General features: G+C 54.9%; 2 protein-coding genes across 3 annotated transcripts; both read right to left on the reverse strand.

The window, feature by feature from the left end:
* Positions 1 to 1520, reverse strand: PSPN (persephin). Its single transcript, XM_030807723.1, has 2 exons — positions 409 to 1520; positions 1 to 323 (listed from the first exon to the last, which is right to left on the reverse strand). Exons 1-2 carry the CDS (start codon positions 701 to 703, stop codon positions 1 to 3), a joined length of 618 nt encoding a protein of 205 aa, XP_030663583.1. The 5' UTR covers positions 704 to 1520.
* A 2377-nt stretch (positions 1521 to 3897) lies between these two features.
* On the reverse strand, positions 3898 to 17394 carry GTF2F1 (general transcription factor IIF subunit 1). Of its 2 annotated transcripts, none has more exons than XM_030807717.1 (13): positions 16787 to 17394; positions 16660 to 16706; positions 15713 to 15785; positions 13272 to 13465; positions 11241 to 11411; positions 7467 to 7651; positions 6045 to 6198; positions 5902 to 5963; positions 5706 to 5825; positions 5469 to 5542; positions 5249 to 5387; positions 4879 to 4996; positions 3898 to 4791 (listed from the first exon to the last, which is right to left on the reverse strand). In XM_030807717.1, exons 1-13 carry the CDS (start codon positions 16796 to 16798, stop codon positions 4587 to 4589), a joined length of 1554 nt encoding a protein of 517 aa, XP_030663577.1. In that variant the 5' UTR covers positions 16799 to 17394; the 3' UTR covers positions 3898 to 4586. The 2 variants fall into 2 exon arrangements, with proteins under 2 accessions (XP_030663577.1, XP_030663578.1); XM_030807718.1 differs by having other exon boundaries at positions 4069 to 4791; positions 7476 to 7651.
* Positions 17395 to 17452: the final 58 nt, after the last annotated feature.

Raw genomic sequence — 17452 nt, forward strand, 5'->3', positions numbered from 1 at the left:
TCAGCCACCACAGCCACAGGCAGCCGCCGAGAGCTGGGGCAGCTGCTGCCAGCGGTGGCGGTCATCAAGGAAGGCCACGTCGGTGTAGCGAGTGGGCCGGCAGCAGGGCCCTCCATGGGCTCGGCCCTGGCCTTGCAGCCGGGCCAGCGCCAGGCCGTGCTGGGTGCGGGCACCACGGGGGCAGCTGCCAGCGCAGTAGCGGAAGATGACCTTCTCCTCTGAGGCGTAGCCCAGGCCCAGCTCTGCCACTGACAGGGTCAGGCTCCACAGCTGGCATGGACCAGACGGGGCTCGGCGCAGGCGGGCAAGGGGGCGGTGGGTGCCTGTGGGAGGGAAGGGCGCTGACAGTGAGGAGGGTCAGGGCTGGGGAAAATTGGGAAGTCACAGAGGGTCCCTGAGGGTCCTTACCCAGCCAGGTCCCTCCAGCCTTTGCCACCTGCTCAGACGAGAACTCTCCATCGGCCACAGGAATCCCACGGGCATCAGGGCCCCAGCCCTGTCCCAGCTGCAGGGACAGGAGCAGCAGAGAGCCCAGCAGGAACTTCCCTACGGCCATTGTGACGGGCAGGTCCTGAGGGTGGGAGCTGTGCCCCAAATTTATGCCCTGCCTGGGCTGGGAGCTAACCTCTTCACTGCCGGCCCTTGCAGCCAGGAGGTCCCATGTCTGCACCAGCCCATCTCCTGCGCCCTTGAATCCAGGCATCTGCTCCTTCTGCCCCACACCCCACCCTTCTAAGAGTTAAGGGCTCACCCCCAGCCTACCCCACCCCGACATTCCACACAGCCATTTCCGACGCCCCAGACACCCCCTGATTTACGAGTGCTGTGCTGGCGGCCAGGGCAGGCAACTGGTGTTCCCCCGACCTGCTGCCTGGAGCGGAAGTCGGGGCTTCATGAGATCCCAGTGGGGTCCCTCCCCACTAAGTCAGGGTGCTGGGGCTCAGGAGCCCCTACGTGTGTCATGTGCCAGGTGGGGCGTATGTGAGTGCCAGGAAAGGTGGCTTGGCAGGGGACCGTGTCCACGGGAACCCTCCACGGTGGCTCCCGCCTGGAGGATTAGGACATCATGCCCCTGTCTCCGGGCCTGGCTGAGCCAGCATCAAAACAGGAAAAGGGAGAGGCCTTGGGACAGCCAAGGGTGGGGACACGAGGACAGGGACGCCTGTTTCCAGAAGGCCAACCTGAGACCCCTATAACTGCAGCCCCATCCTGGGATCTGAGCATGTCAGAGGCCCGGGGCGATGGAGACCGTCCAGATTGTGGTGACATCTAGCACGATGCAGACAGTGAGATAAGGGCTCTTGAGGCTTCCAAACCCAGACCCGTGTGAGGCCAGTCCCCTCACCGGTACAGGGGAGTTCCTCAGAACCCCTCCTACTCGGCTTGGTGAGGAAAGAGATGGGCACTTAGAGTGTAAGGCAGTGCCCGTAGCTTTGAATGTAAAAACAAGCAAACAGCTTGTGATTATCCGAAGGGGTGCTTAACCCACAAGATTGGGGAAAATCAGCACTTTGGGAGGCCAAGGCGGGCGGATCACGGGGTCAGGAGATCGAGACCACAGTGAAACCCCGTCTCTACTAAAAATACAAAAAATTAGCTGGGCGTGGTGGCGGGCGCCTGTAATCCCAGCTACTCGGGAGGCTGAGGCAGGAGAATTGCTTGAACCTGAGAGGCGGAGGTTGCAGTGAGCTGAGATTGTGCCATTGCACTCAAACCTGGGCGTCAGAGCGAGACTCTGTCTCAAAAAAGCCTGGCTGGGCCCAGTGGTTCATGCCTATAATCTCAGCACTTTGGGAGGTTGAGGTGGGAGAATCACTTGACGTCAGGAGTTTGAGACCAGCCAGGCCAACATGGTGAATCCCTGTCTCTAATGAAAATACAAAAGTTAGGCCGGGTGCAGTGGCTCACGCCTGTAATCCCAGCACTTTGGGAGGCCGAGGTGGGCAGGTCACCTGAGGTCAGGAGTTCAAGACCAGCCTGGTCAACATGGTGAAACCCCATCTCTGTTAAAAAATTAGCTGGGCATATCCCAGCTACTCAGGAGGCTGAGGCAGGAGAATTGCTTGGAACCCAGGAGGCGGAGGCTGCAGTAAGCCAAGATTGCACCACTGCACTCTAGCCTGGGCAGCAGAGTAAAACTCCGTCTCAGAAATAAACCCAAAAAACAAATTAGCTGGACGTGGTGGGGCGTGCCTGTCATCCCAGCTACTCAGGAGGCTGAGGTAGGAGAATTGCTTGAACCCAGGAGGCGGAGGCTGCAGTGCGCGGAGATCTTGTCACTGCACTCCAGCCTGGGTGAAAGAGTGAGACTCCATCTCAAAAAAAAAAAAAAAAAAAAGCCTGAAGTCACCCAGAATTAAGCAACAGTCCTGGCATTTAAACCCGGGTCCTCCATGAATGCAAAACCCCTGCTCCTAACCATGGGGCCACACCACCCAGCCTCCTTAGATGAAGGTCCATGCAGTGGGGATGGCTGGGGCAAAACTGCTGAGGCAGCGGCTCCCTCCAGAGCTGCCTCCCTGCTGCCCAAGAAGGCCTGGTGGGAGAAGGGGGAGGGAGGTTGGCCTGAACTGGGACATTCCAAGGAATTAGCCGGACATCTCAGGCATTCCTGCTCGGCAGCCAAGGGCTGAAGAACTGGGTGGGGAAGACTTCCACCTGCAAGTTTCCAACCACCGGCAAGACGGAAGGGATCGCCCGGAAGATGATGGGTTCAAAAGTAGTGGCTGCAGCCAAATTCCATTTCCAGCCACATTACTGTCCAGGAACTGGAAAAGCCCTCCCTTACAGAACGCCTGGCAATGCCAGATCAGATACATGCATGACCGAGCTTGTAAGAAAGGAGAAGCCCCCCGAAACATCACTGGGAACCTGAAACATAGGGACTCGCAATCAGGGCGGTGGCGGGGTTGGCTTTGGTGGCCACCTAGGGACAGAGTCTGCAAGCTGAGAACCACACACAAAACAGGCTGGAGCTGGTGCTCCTGGGTAGCTAGCGAAAGCCAAGGCAGAACCATCTGGAAGGACTGCCTGTAAAGTAGGCCACCCCGGATTCCCACAGAGCCCCCAGCTGGCCATGAACATCCGACCCCAAATCACAAGAAAATCTATCACTAAGGTGAGTCAGAAGAAACAAAAGGATGCCCAGGAACTCCAGCTTCTAGGTTTGTCAGACCTCAAAGTCAGGATGCGTAAAATAAAAACATCAGCCAGGCGTAGGTGGGCGCAGTGGCTCACGCCTGTAATCCCAGTACTTTGGGAGGCCGAGGCAGGCAGATCACCTGTGGTCAGGAGTTCGAGACCAGCCTGGCCAACATGGTGAAACACCGTCTGTACTAAAAATACAAAAATCAGCCGGGCGCCCGCCCATAATCCCAGCTACTCAGGAGGCTGAGGCAGGAGAACTGCTTGAGCCCAGGAACCGGAGGTTGCAGTGAGCCGAGATTGTACCACTGCACTCTAGCCTGGGCACCAAGAGTGAAACTCCGTCTCAAACAAAAACAAAACACATTAGCCAGGCATTTAATGGTACACGTCTGTGGTCCCAGCTACTCAGGAGGCTAAGGTGGGAGGATTGCTTGAGCCCAGGAGTTCAAGACTGACCTGGGCAATACAGTGAGACTCTTCTCTACAAAAAATTAAAAAATTAGCTGGGTGTGGTGGTGTGCACTACTTGAAAGGTTAAGGTGGGAGGATTGCTTCAGCCCAAGAGGTGGAGGTTGCAGGGAGCCAAGACGGTGGACACTGCAGTCCAGCCTGGGCAACAGAGCAAGACCCTGTCTCAAAACCTAAAAAATAAATAAAAACAAAACCATGAAAGATGGGACCAAAACAAGGAATAAGACATTATCCAAACAGAGTAGCAGATCTAAAAAGGGAACAAAGAAATCTGAGCAATTTATTATTAATTTTTATTTATTGAGACAGTCTCACTCTGTGAGTGCAGTGGCATGGTCTCGGCTCACAGCAACCTCCACCTCCCAGGATCAAGTGATTCTCGTGCCTTAGCCTGCGGAGTAGCTGGGACAACAGGCACCCGCCACCATGCCTGGCTACTTTTTTTGTGTGTGTGCCAGGATCTCATTCTGTCACCCAGGCTGGAGTGCAGTGGCACCATCATAGTTCACTGCAGCCTTGAACTGGGCTTAGCCTCCCAAGTAGCTGGGACTGCAGGCACTCACCATCATGCCCAGCCAAAACTGAAGACTTACTGGGCTATGTGGTGGATAAGTCACAGCTGAAGAGAGACTTAGGGAAGTGGAAGGGAGAACTATAGAAGTTACCCAATGGGCAGAACAGCCCCTTGGTCAGTGTGAGGGAGGCTGAGCCAGGAGAAGGAGGACAATAAGGCCTAACAGGCATCTGAAGATTCCAGAAGGAAGGGCCAGAGGAGGAGATGGCTTAACTTTTCCAGAATTGCTAACTACGGGGCCCTGGGAGTCAGGGAGCAGGATGGCGAAGGGGCAGCGAGAGCCTGAAGTTCTGGAGGGCAGAGCCATGTATTGGACAGAGCCTCACTCCAGGATGGTGAAGGGGCAGTGAGAGCCTGAAGTTCTAGGGGACAGAGCCGTGTATTGGACCATGCCTCACTCCTTGAGGGAGAAGTGCATTTTGTCGTTGATCATCTTGCGCTCGGGGTTGAGTCGCTTGAGGATCTGGGCCAGCACATTCACTGTCTGCTCACTGCTCAGCCCTGTCTTCTTGGTCTGGAACTTTTTCAGCAGGTCCTTAGTGGTCATGGGCTTCCGTGTCAGGTAGCGGCGCACGGCATCCTCAGTCACCTGTACGTCACTGAGAATGGGAGGACGGGGAAGGTGGCATCAGTGAGATTGTCCCCAGTAGCCCTTGCCCTGCCCCCGGCTGTCTTCGTCAACTTACCCACTGCTGGGTGTTGTCTTGCCCGATGGCGGCTGGGGGGTCGACTTCCCGGACAGGCTCTGGGGTCCTGCGTCCAGCCGCAACCGCTTGGCTGCAGGCATCTCGCTCACCCGCTTCCCTGTGGGAGTGGGGTCAGGGCTGAGTCAGGGGCAGGAGGCGGAACCCCTGGGCAGGACCCCAGGATGGGCAGTGCCAGGATTAGGGTTCAAGGGGATCAGGGACAGACAGGCCTCCACCCGCATCTCCATCCCCTCTCTGTCCTGAGCCCCAGCAGAGGTCGGGAGGCTGTGGCTGTGACTGTGATGAGTGGGGAGTGGGAGTGGGGAGTGGGGAGCGGGGAGCGGGCAGTGGGGAGGCGACGGGCGCTCACCTTGCTCGAGTTTGCTGGCAGCCGCCCGCAGGGTGGAGGAGGTGCTGCCACCCTCTGTGCTGGGCGTGCTTGGGCGGCTGTTGCCCCTTGAGCTCCCTCCTGACGGCTTCCGCTCTCTCTTGGGTGGCGTCTTCTTCTTCTGCGGAGGTCAGGGTGGGGTGAGGAGGGTGAGTCTGCAAACGGACTCCCAGGCCTCCCCGGCCACTGGGCTGGGCCTTACCGCCATGAAGAGGGCCGAGGAGGCCTCGCTGTCAATGTCGCTCTCCTCTGAGCTGTCCGACTCCTCGCTGCTGTCTGCGGGGCACAGGAAAGGGATCAGGGCCAGAGCAACCCCAGGACCCGGTGCCCACTGGTACCTCCACTGCAGATGAGGGAGGCCTGCAGGGGAGAGGGGAGGAGGCGGCAGGGCGCCAGGGCCCGACCGGAGCCTCCAATATGGGGGCCACACATGCCGCACCTTTCCTGCGCTTCTTCTCCTGTGGGGTGGGCGCCTTCTTCTCCTCCTCCTCCTCCTTGTCCTCCTCAGGCGGCTTCTCCTCCTCACTCTCCTCACTACTGTCGCTCTGCTCATCGACACCTGGAGGGGTAGGATATGAGCAAGAGCAGGGAAGCACCGCCCCCATCTCCCCAGGGCCCGCCCGGCCACCGCCTACCCTTGGGCCCCTCCTCCTGCTGCGGTGCCTTGGCCTTGCTCTCAGGCTCGTCTTGGGAACTGCTGTAAGACAGGGACGGCAGAGGATGAGCGCGTGCCCGCGAGGCTGCATGGGGTCTCGCAGCCGCCTCCGGTCGGCCTCACCTGGAGCCGTCTGACATGTAGTCCACCTCCTGGCCCTCGAAGTCCCCATCATCGCTGTCCTCGAAGGCCTCATCGTCTGAACCCTTCTTCTTCTTCTTCTTCCTGCCGCCCTTGGCCAGCGGCGCCTTCTTCTTGGCCTTGGGGGCTCTGCCGCCTGGGAAGGGAGGAAAGGAGGGAAAGCGAGGAGGAAGGCAGCGGGTATTTATTGTGTTTTTCACATTTTGTGCAGTTTTGACATCCTGGGGGGCCTCACTGATTGGGGAGACTGCCCCTCCAGGGCCAGCCCAGGAGCTCAGCTCTCCTAAACAAACTTCCGGCAGACCCCACACCCCCAACCACCTTCTCTAACGCTCACAGACCACTCTCCCTCTCCCAGACAGGTGAGGCACCCGATAACCTGCGACAGCCCCTACAGCCCAGAGCGCACAGGAATTATTGAAACTGATCAACCCAGCGTTGCAGTTTCTCATAGGAACCCCCGTAAAGGCCACGGCCAGGCCAGGTGCAGTGGCTCGTGCCTGTCATCCCAGCACTTTGGAAGGCTGAAGTGGGAGGATGGCTTGAGCCCAGGAGTTTCAGACCATCATGGGCAACATAGTGAGTTAGACCCCAGTCTCTACAAAAAAATACAAAAATTAGGCCGGGTGCGGTGGCTCACGCCTGTAATCCCAGCACTTTGGGAGGCTGAGACAGGCAGATTACCTGAGGTCGGGAGTTTGGGACCAGCCTGGCCAACATGGTGAAACTCCATCTCTACTAAAAATACAAAAATTAGCCAGCGTGGTGGTGCATGCCTGTAGTCCCAGCTACTCAGGAGGCTGAGGTGGGAGGATCACTTGACCCTGGGAGGTCAAGGCTGCAGTGAGCTGTGATTGTACCACTACACTCCAGCCCGTGAGAGAGAGAGATCCTGTCTCAAAAAAAAAAAAAAGAAAGGCCATGGCTCAGCTCTTCTGGGCTCTGGCCTTGCCTCCTAACTGACATCACTGCTCCTACACGCAGCCTCGCCTGACTCTCATTCTTTTTTCTCTGAGACGGAGTCCCTCTCTGTTGCCCAGGCTGGAGTCCAGTGGCGTGATCTCGGCTCAACACAACCTCCATCTCCCAGGTTCAAGCGATTCTCCTGCCTCAGTCTCCCGAGTAGCTGGGACTAGAGGCGTGTACCACCATGCCCAGCTAATTTTTGTGTTTTCAGTAGAGACAGCGTCTCACTGTGTTGGCCAGGCTGGTCTCGAACTCCTGATCTCAGGTGATCTGCCTGCCTCAGCCTCTCAAAGTGCTGAGATGACAGGCGTGAGCCACCGCGCCCGGCCCCACTGGTCTCTCATTCTAGGGCCACTGTGAACGACGGCAGACTTTGCCTTCACTGGCACCGCCTGAGCAGGCACCTCTGTGACCTAATGCCCGGGCCCCCATGCTCACCCTCCTCACCGCTGGCGTCACTGGCATCGGACGACATCTCCAGGTCGTCCTCCAGGTCATGGATGCGCAGCTCGCTCGCCTTCCTGCGGCTGCGTTTCTCCTTCTCCTCCTCGTCCTCGTCCTGGTCCTGATCCTTGAGCCGCCGCTGCTGCATGATGCTGAAGTGGTTCAGCACCTTGTTCCTCCTGCAGGGCAGGCACAGGGGGGGCTCATGCCGGGCCTGGCACCACCCTGCACCTGCGCTTGCAGGGGGCGAGCCCCAGGGCACCATCCACACAGCCTTCAATGTGATGTGGCCACTGGGGAGTTGGGCTGTGGCACAGGACTCCTTGAAACCACACAGACAGAGCCGGCCCTTCCTGCCTTCCCTTTCTGCCCCGAGTCCCCCAAAGAGCAGGTCCCCACGTGCTGCTGGAGGCTCAGCACCTCCCTCGGACTCAGAGTCTGGCCCCAATCCAGTCACACTGGTTTCTTGCTATGTTTTTTATTATTTTTTTATTTTTTGAGACAGAGTCTCGCTTTCTTGCCCAGGCTGGAGTGCAATGGTGCGATCTCGGCTCACTACAACCTCCGCCTCCTGGCTTCAAGCAATTCCCCTGCCTCAGCCTCCCCGATAGCTGGGGTTACAGGCGCCTGCCACCATGCCCAGCTAATTTTTTTTGTTTTTTGTATTTTTAGTAGAGACAGGGCTTCACCATATTGGACAGGCTGGTCTCGAACTCCTGACCTCATGATCCACCCACCTCGGCCTCCCAAAGTGCTGGGATTACAGGTGTGAGCCACCGTGCCCGGCCAGATCTCTTGTTATCTTAATTTATAGATGTCTTTTTATTTAATGACAAAACATACTGTTTCCACTGGAACAATGTAACATTGTCTCATTGCTCACAGAAGCTTTAAAAAACAGGACTGCAGGCTGGGCTGGGCGCCATGGCTCACGCCTGTAATCTCAGCACTTTGGGAGGCCGATGCAAGTGGATCACCTGAGGTCAGGAGTTTGAGACCAGCCTGAACAACATGGTGAAACCTCGTCCCTATGACAAACACAAAAATTAGCCAGGCATGGTGGCGTGTGCCTGTAATCCTGGCTACTCAGGAGGCTGAGGCAGGAGAATCAGTTGAACTCAGGAGGCAGAGGTTGCAGTGAGCTAAGATTGCCCCACTGCAATCCAGCCTGGGTGACAGAGTAAGACTCTGTCTCCAAAAAAAAAAAAAAAAAAAAAGGACTGCATTTAATGAGAAGTGTTAGGAATGCATCTAACATGGGCAAGGCCCAGGCTGGTGTGAAAGATAATGAAATTGCTGCATAACACTGTGAGTGGCTTTACCTTACTGAGCCATGCACCAAAAAAGTGACAGCTGGGTGCAGTGGCTCAAGCCTGTCATCCCAGCACTTTGGGAGGGGAGGCCGAGGCTGGAGGCTCGCTTGAACCCGGGAGTTTGAGACTAGCCTGAGCAACATGGCGAGACCCCATCACCATTTCTTCTTTTTTTTTTTTGAGTTGGAGTCTTGATCTGTCACTGAGGCTGGAGTGCAATGGCGTGATCTCAGCTGACTGCAACCTCTGCCTCCCAGGTTCAAGCAATTCTCCTGCTTCAGCCTCCTGAGTAGCTGGAATTACAGGTGCCCGCCACCATGCCTGGCTAATTTCTGTATTTTTACTAGAGATGGGGTTTCACCAAATTGGCCAGGCTGGTCTCGAACTTCTGACCTTGTGATCCACTCTCCACATGCCCGGCCTGAACAGTTCTTAGCTAAGTAGATTTAACATCTGATCAAGAGATGGCATTCTGGCCAGGCACCATGGCTCACACCTGTAATCCCAGCACATTGGGATGCCAAGGCGGGCAGATAACTTGAGGCCAGGAGTTCGAGAGCAGCCTGGGCAATATGCTGAAACCCCTTCTCTACTAAAAGTATAAAAATTAGCCAGGTGTGGAGATGCACGTGTATAGTCCCAGCTACTCACGAGGCTGAGGCAGGAGAATCGCTTAAACCCGGGAGGTCGAGGTTGTAGTGAGCCAGTGAGCTGAGATGGCACCACTGCACTCCAGCCTGGGTGACAGAACGCGACTCTGTCTCAAAAAAAAGAGATGGCATTTCTCCTTTGGTTAACATCCAGGTTTTACACAATTTTATAAAATGCCAAATTCTTCTCCCTAAAACTTACAAAGCAGATTCTAAGGAAAATACAGCAAAAGGGAACCTGCCCTCCCAGCAATGATTGATCGACTGATTTTACAGTGGAGCCCCAGGAACTCAACCAACGTGGAGCAGGCAGGCAGACCTGGCGGATGTTGTTCCAGGGGAGCAGGGGTACAGAAACTGCCCCACAGGCTCAGAGGCTCATGACCCGGTGGGGAGGACGCTCTGACTTCGTGCCATTTACTGGGGTTGCTTTTGGAGCTGAGCCAACCTACACTCCAGAAATTTTAAAACCAAAGGAAATGATTAAAAACTAAAGCAGGGGCCGGGCATGGTGGCTCACGCCTGTAATCCCAGCACTTTGGGAGGCCGAGGGGGGCAGATCACCTGAGGTCAGGAGTTTGAGACCACCTGGCCAACATGGTGAAACCCTGTCTCTACAAAAAAATACAAAATTAGCCGGGCGTGGTGGTGCATGCCTGTAATCCCATCTCCCTACTCGGGAGGCTGAGGCAGGAGAATTGCTTGAACCTAGGAGGCAGAGGTTGCAGTGAGCTGAGATTGCACCACTGCACTCCAGCCTGGGCAACAAGAACGAAACTCAGTCTCAAAAAAAACCCACAAAAAAAACAAACAAAAAAACACTAAACCAAAAAGGGAAAAAGATGTTTGTTTTGTTTTGTTTTGTTTTTTTGAGATGGAGTCTCACTCTGTTGCCCAGGCTGGAGTGCAGTGGTGCAATCTAGGATCACTGCAAGCTCTGCCTCCCGGCTTCCGGGTTCACGCCATTCTCCTGCCTCAGCTTCCTGAGTGCTGGGACTGTGGGCGCCCGCCACCACACCCAGCTAATTTTTTGTATTTTTAGTAGAGATGGGGTTTCACCGTGTTAGCCAGGATGGTCTCGATCTCCTGACCTCGTGATCCGCCCGCCTTGGCCTCCCAATGTGCTAGGATTACAGGCATAAGCCACCACACCCGGCCGAAAAAGATGTTTTTTTAACCCTCTGGGAGCCATCGACTCTTTGAGCATCTGCTCATCTGTGACCTGTGCAAATGCCATTTTGCAAATGCGTCCAGAGTGCCCTCCCCACCATCTGCAGGCACCCTATGGCGGTGGTGGCCCTAAGGTCTCATCCAAAGCCATACATCCAAGACCAAGTGCTCTCGGCCCCCAGCCTCATCCCCCTGCCCACAGTCACTCTGCACTGGCCTCATGCACTGTGTCCCTCCACAGCCCTTAACTGTACCCGCCCCACCTCTGAGGCCGATGTCACTGCTAGAGAAACCCTCCTTGGATGCCCTGCCTGGAGCTGCTGCCCTGCAGTGGATCTGGCTCTGTGATCTGCGGCCTGCAGAAAGCCAAGGGGGCAGTTAGACCCCACCCTGCTCTGCCAATTTGAGCTCCAGATCACAGACTCTGGCTCTGGCAGCACCCTCTGGGTGCCCCATTGTGGCCCTAAGGCCTCCTATCTGTTTCCTCCTGAACTGACAGCTCCGAGATGGCCGAGTGGGGTCTGCCCTGGTTACCCCTGAGTCCCCAGCTCCCAGCACAGGGCCTGGTGATATACCCATGGCAAGGCACCCCATTTCCCTCACTTCTGTCCCCAGCCACCACCCAGCCCACTCACCTCTCCCACTCCTCCTCGGCCTCCTCGGCAGTGAGGGTGCGGTGCCGGGCCAGCGGCGTGAAATTGTACCAGTTGTGCACGGGGAAGGCCTCGAAGGCCCCGTCGGGGCACTGGGTGAAGATGTAGTAGGACGTATTCTCTGTCACGCCTCCCTTCTTGATGCCCTTGAACCTGCAGGGAGCCACAGTCATGGCCTGGCCCACAGAGACCAGCCCCAGTCCCTCCTGTGTCCCCTGGGGACCTGCCTCCTTTGTGGCACTTGCCATAGGAGAAAGACCAAGGAATGGAGGCCTGGGCAGGCCCTTCAACCACCTGGGCCTTGTCAATTTCCACATCTGGGGAACAGGGCCGGCGCACCTACCCTGCTAAGTGCTGGGCGTGTGCGCATCGGGATCATTTCTGGAAAGACCATGTGAGATTATCTCAGGAGAGCCCAACCCTGCAGTCACACTGTCTACATTTGCCTCCAGCTCTGCTACCTGTGAGCCATACCCAGGAAACTGAGGAGCCAAGTGAGAAGATGGGGCGGGAAGGCATGGCCAAATATTTTTTTTTTGAGATGGAGTCTTGCTGTGTCACCCAGGCTGGAGTACAGTGGCACAATCTCAGCTCACTGCAACCTCTACCTCCCGGGTTCAAGTGATTCTCGTGCCTCAGCCTCCCGAGTAGCTGGGATTAAGGGTGTCCGCCACCACGCCCAGCTAACTTTTGTAGTTTTAGTAGAGACGGGGTTTCACCATGTTGGCCAGGCTAGTTTTGAACTCCTGACCCCAAGTAATCCGCCCCCCTCGGGCTGGGATTACAGGCGTGAGCCACCGCGCCCAGCCATGGCATGGCCAAATCTGAAGTGGACACCTGGCCCAGGCCACCATTCCCTCAAGCCTATAACAACTGCCCAGCCTCCTTGAGGCCTCTACCTCATTCTCTTCTACCCCAAAGGTCCGGACAATCTGGGTGAGTGCCCCTTCCCTGCCTATAGCTTTCCAAGGCTCCACTGGGCCCAGCACATCCTGGCACCCACTGCCCTGTGTGAGCTGCCTGTGTCTGTCACTATCACCCAACTGCTATGCCTGGAGCACCCTTCATCAACCTAACCCGGACCCCTCCTGCTCTGCCCTCAGTCTGCCCCCTCTGAGAGGTCATCTCAAGTGTCATGAGGCCCCAGGGCTGGCCACCCAAGCTTCCTGCACTGTGGCACTCAGAGCTGCCTCAGAGCCAGGCACAAGCACCACTCAGTGAACTATCTTCAAAAACACAACCCCAGGGCCTGGGCAGTGGCTCACGCCTGTAATCCCAGCACTTTGAGAGACCAAGGTAGGAGGATCGCTTGACCCCAGGAGTTAAAGACCAGCTTGAGCAACACAGCAAGACCCATCTCTACCAAAAATACAAAAATTAGCCAGGCATAGTGGGGCGTGCCTGTAGTCCCAGCTACTCAGGAGGCTGAGGTGGGAAGATCTCTTGAGCCCAGAAGTTGGAGCCTGCAGTGAGCTACGATCGCACCACTGCACTCCAGCCTGGGCAACAGAGTGAGACCCTGTCTCAAAATAAATAAATAAGTAGGCTGGGCGCGGTGGCTCACGCCTGTAATCCCAGCCCTTTGGGAGGCCGAGGCAGGAGGATCACGAGTTCGAGACCAGCCTGACCAATATGGTGAAACCCTGTCTCTACCAAAAATACAAAAATTAGCTGGGCGTGGTGGTGGCAGGCACCTGTAATCCCAGTTACTCAGGAGGCTCAGGCAGGAGAATCACTTGAACCGGAGAGGTGTAGGTTGTAGTGAGCCGAGATCGTGCCACTACACTCCAGCCTGGGCGACAGAGCAAGACTCTCTCAAAAAAATAAATAAGTAAAATAAGATAACATAAATAAATAAATAAATAAAAAATAAAACCCCACAGGGATGGAAGCACCTCCATCGCAGCAGTGGGAATCTGAGGTTCAGAGAGGGTACACCACAAAGTATGTAAGTTGAGGCCTGGGGATGTGGACTGGTCACTAAGCCGGCACGGCCACTGCCCCACCACTTACTTCCTGCCTGATTTGCCGTTGACCCGGAGCAGCCAGGGCTGGTCCTCGGGCCGGAACTCCTTGAGGACGATGCCGTACTTCTTCCTCCGAGCCTCCTCCCGAAGCTTGCGGTTGAACTCGCTGCCCGCGCCTGATTCGGGCATCTCCTCCTCTTGGTAGATTTTCTTGTTGCTCAAGTCTCGCTCCAGACGAGCCTAGGGGAGCAGGAAGCAAAGCCTCTCAGGGTCCCTGGCTTTGCTTGGGTGGTGCCCCCCTCCAGGAACGCTCTTCCTTGCCCTAGGCCGAGCTCTAGATGCTCAAAACCAACTTACCACTTGGCAACAAGGGAGGAGAATGGTAGCCTTTGACGAATCTGGGTAAAGGGAATTTGGGCGAGCCTTGCGCTCTATTTTTGCAACTTAAAAGCTTGAAATTATTTCCAAATTAAAATTAAAGAGAAAAAGACCACCTGGTGACCATCAAGCAGGCAGGCCATCAAAGGCCTGAGGAATGTAGAAGTAATTAGACTTCACTATTATCTACAGCAAGCATCTGGTTCCAGGATTCTTTTCCAAAAATCTGTAAGTAACTAGAATTTCCACACATCTCCAGAATGCATGCATATTGAAACTCATTGTGCTGTGGCTCACACCTGTAATCCCAGAACTTTGGGAGGCCAAGGCAGAAGGATCACTTGAACTCAGGAGTTTAAGATCAGCCTGGCATCAGAATGGCTTGAACCTGGGAGGTGGAGGTTGCAGTGAGCCAAGATCATGCCACTGCACTCCAGCCTGGGTGAGAGTGGCACTCTGTCTTAAGAAAAAAAAAAGGCCAGGCACAGTGGCTCATGCCTGTAATCCCAACACTTTGGGAGGCCGAGGCGGGGTGGGTGGATCATGAGGTCAGGAGATAGAGACCATCCTGGCTAACACAGTGAAACCCCGTCTCTACTAAATATACAAAAAATTAGCCGGGCGTGGTGGTGGGCGCCTGTAGTCCCAGCTACTCGGGAGGCTGAGGCAAGAGAATGGCATGAACCTGGGAGGCGGAGCTTGCAGTGAGCCGAGATCGCACCACTGCACTCCAGCCTGGGCAACAAAGCGAGACTCAGTCTCAAAAAAAAAAAAAAAAAAAAAAAAAAGATCAGCCTGGGCAACATAGTGAGATCCTATATCTATTTTTTAAAAATAAAAAGGCTGGGCATGGTGGGAGGCTGAGGCAGGTGGATCACTTGAGGTCAGGAGTTCAAGAGCAGCCTGACCAACATGGCAAAACTTTGTCTCTACTAAAAATACAAAAATTAGCTAGGCGTGGTGGTGGGCGCCTGTAATCTCAGCCACTTGGGAGGCTGAGGCAGGAGAATGGCTTGAACCTGGGAGGTGGAGGTTGCAGTGAGCCCAGGTCATGCCATTGCACTCCAGCCTGGGTGAAAAGAGACTCCATCACAAAAAAAATAAAATAAAATAAATAAAAAGCAACTCATTGTGCAATACTTGATGACATTAAGGCATCAAAATCTCTACAAATGTAACCATTTATCATGACCTATGTGGCTAATATGATCCGAATTACCCTTAAGCTCTTGATTTAAGGTCCATATATACCATTTCCAAACCACTCTAGAATCAGCCACATCTCATAACCTCCACTGCCTCCAATGCCCCACCAGGACTCACCTAGACCAGTCCAGTTGCTTCTACCCTGGTCTCCGTTTTTTTGCCCTCAAACCCACAGTTTGTCTCCCCACAGCAGCCAGATCACACTACAACTTCCCAGTTGAAGACGCTTTAATGGCTCCCAAAGTCCTTTCTAGAGCCTCTGATGGCAGGGGCTCTGGGAAAGCCCCCAGCCCAGTCCTCCCTTGCCCAGATAAACCTTGGCCAAAAATGTCCAACAGTGGGCACAACTTCTAAATGTTCTCCTTTAAGGAGAGGCCTCCGGTGGACCTACCAAACCTAACTTACAGGGACACCCAGGAGCTCGACCTGGGCCTTTGCCATTTCCTTTTTTTTTTTTTTTTTTTTCTTTTGAGACAGGGCCTTGCTCTGTTATCCAAGCTGGAGTGCAGTGGTACAATCATAGCTCACTGCAGCCTTGAACCCCTGGGCTCAAGCGATCCTCCTACCTCAGCCTCCTATGTAGGACTACAGACCCACACTATCAGCCCCAGCTAACTTTTTTATTTTTTTGTAGAGTTGGGGGGTATTGCTATTATATTGCCCAGGCTCGTCTTGAACTCCTGGCCTTAAGCAAGCTTCCTGCCTCAGTCTCCCAAAGTGCTGGGATTACAGGTGTGAACTACTGCACCCAACCCTTTGTCATCTATCTTTTCTTCACTTGGAGAAAAGTGAGAAAACTAAGATTTAGTTACTATGACAGTTAAGCAACTATCACAATCACCAAGGTCAGGGGCAAGTTCTCTCACCACCCCAGCCCCCAACTCCTAGGACTCAGGGACTTACCTGATTCCATGTAGCAAAGTTGACTTTATCGGCTGCATTAAAAGCCATGATGTTATATTTTTTGGTTGTATTCCTGGAACGGATTAGAAGAGGCAGTGTCAATCCAATACTGCAATTCAATCATTAACTTAATCAGTCAATGCCACTGAACCATTAATTCAATCAATCACCCAGCTGGATCGTTAATTCAATCAAATCATTAATTTAATTCAATCACAACTCAACTGAACCATTAATTCAATTCAATCATTCCATTCAATTGAATCATTAATTCAATTCAATTCACTCAACAAACCCACCCAGCTTCATTCAGCCTGTTTTGCCTGGCAACACTGGATACGGAAGACTCCAAGGATTCCCAGTGTGCCAGAGAAGTTAGACCCACCCTCTCCTGACCCCAGGCAGAAGAAGAGCAGACGGAGGGACAAAGATTTGGGGGAACCCAAGATGTGGAGATTATTGTGAACTCAGCCTTGGGGAGGAGGGAGGACAGGCAGGGAGTATTTCCTGGAGGAGGAAGATACTGGAGCTGAGTTTTGCAGAATCATCAAGAATTCACCCAGCAGAGTTACAGTTTAGGGGTTGAGGGGAAGCACTCATGGCAGAGGGAACAGGATGTACAAAGGCCTGGAAAGGAAAGACAGCCTGACCACTTTGAAACAGGACGAGGAATATGTCCTTAGCGCTGGCCTGGGCATCATGGGATCATATACTCCTCGAAGGTTAGGCCAGGAGGCTGGATCGCTGTGTATTAATGCACTCATTCATTCATTCGTTCAAAAAAGCAGTGTTGTCCCCAGAGAAGCCTCAGCTTATTCCCAGCCCTGCCCTCCAAGTCTCTCCCGGTCTGGAGGGAGGACAGGGCCAGAAACGCCTGGCTAAGAAGATCGTGAAGGTTTTCATTTTTGGGGGGTGGAGAGGAGTGGGAGACGGGGCTGGGGACTTACTTAGGAACTCGAACGACGTATTCAGTGACATTCTGGCTGCTAGGGCCCTGCGGAAAGAGGAAGCGGTGAGTGAGGGGTTGCCGAGGTCGCCGTCGGAACCCCCGAACCCCGCCAAATCCACACTCACTAGGGCCGCCATGGGCAATGGTCAGTGGTTCCGATCTGGTCCGACCCGGGTTCCTTTCGTCTCCTCTGGCGTGCGCGTCCCTCGATCCCGGGGAAGCCGCCGCTCGGTGTCGGGTCTCTGTCCCTGAGCGAGGACCCCAACCCTAGGCGCCTCTGGCACGGGGAAAAGGTAACCGGAAGAGGCGCTCAGGCTACTCCGTCTATGCTTCTGCGGTCACCTAACCCGGAAGCGAAACCCTCGAGCGGCCGCGTCGCTATGGCAACCTTCTTAGCGACTGTGGCCACCTCAGTGCGCAGTCACTTATGCTCCTCCGCGGCTATGGTCACCTCAAAAAGGCCACCACGGTCCCTTTTTAGACTCAGCAAACCTAGGCCGAGTCTGAGATAAACTAACGGGCCTCTGTCGCTGGCGCTCCTGTATATAACACGGTTAACTTCATCAAATGGGGGACCGCCCTCTCTCGTGACGTCAACACCCAAGGACCGTAGGGCATCCTGGGTGGGAAGAGGAAGACGAATCCCCCTTGCGGGCTCCCAGGCACTTTGCGCATGCGCCAAGCCGCTCGGACCTAGGGGGCCAAGGAGGCCGCGTCACCATAGCAACCGAGGCCTACTCGGGTCAGGTCGAACCGCCGCTTGGCTCCCCGTGGGCCTGTTTGGGGTTCAT

This window comes from Nomascus leucogenys, unplaced genomic scaffold (genome assembly GCF_006542625.1).
Source record: "Nomascus leucogenys isolate Asia unplaced genomic scaffold, Asia_NLE_v1 Super-Scaffold_241, whole genome shotgun sequence".
Lineage (NCBI taxonomy): Eukaryota > Metazoa > Chordata > Mammalia > Primates > Hylobatidae > Nomascus > Nomascus leucogenys.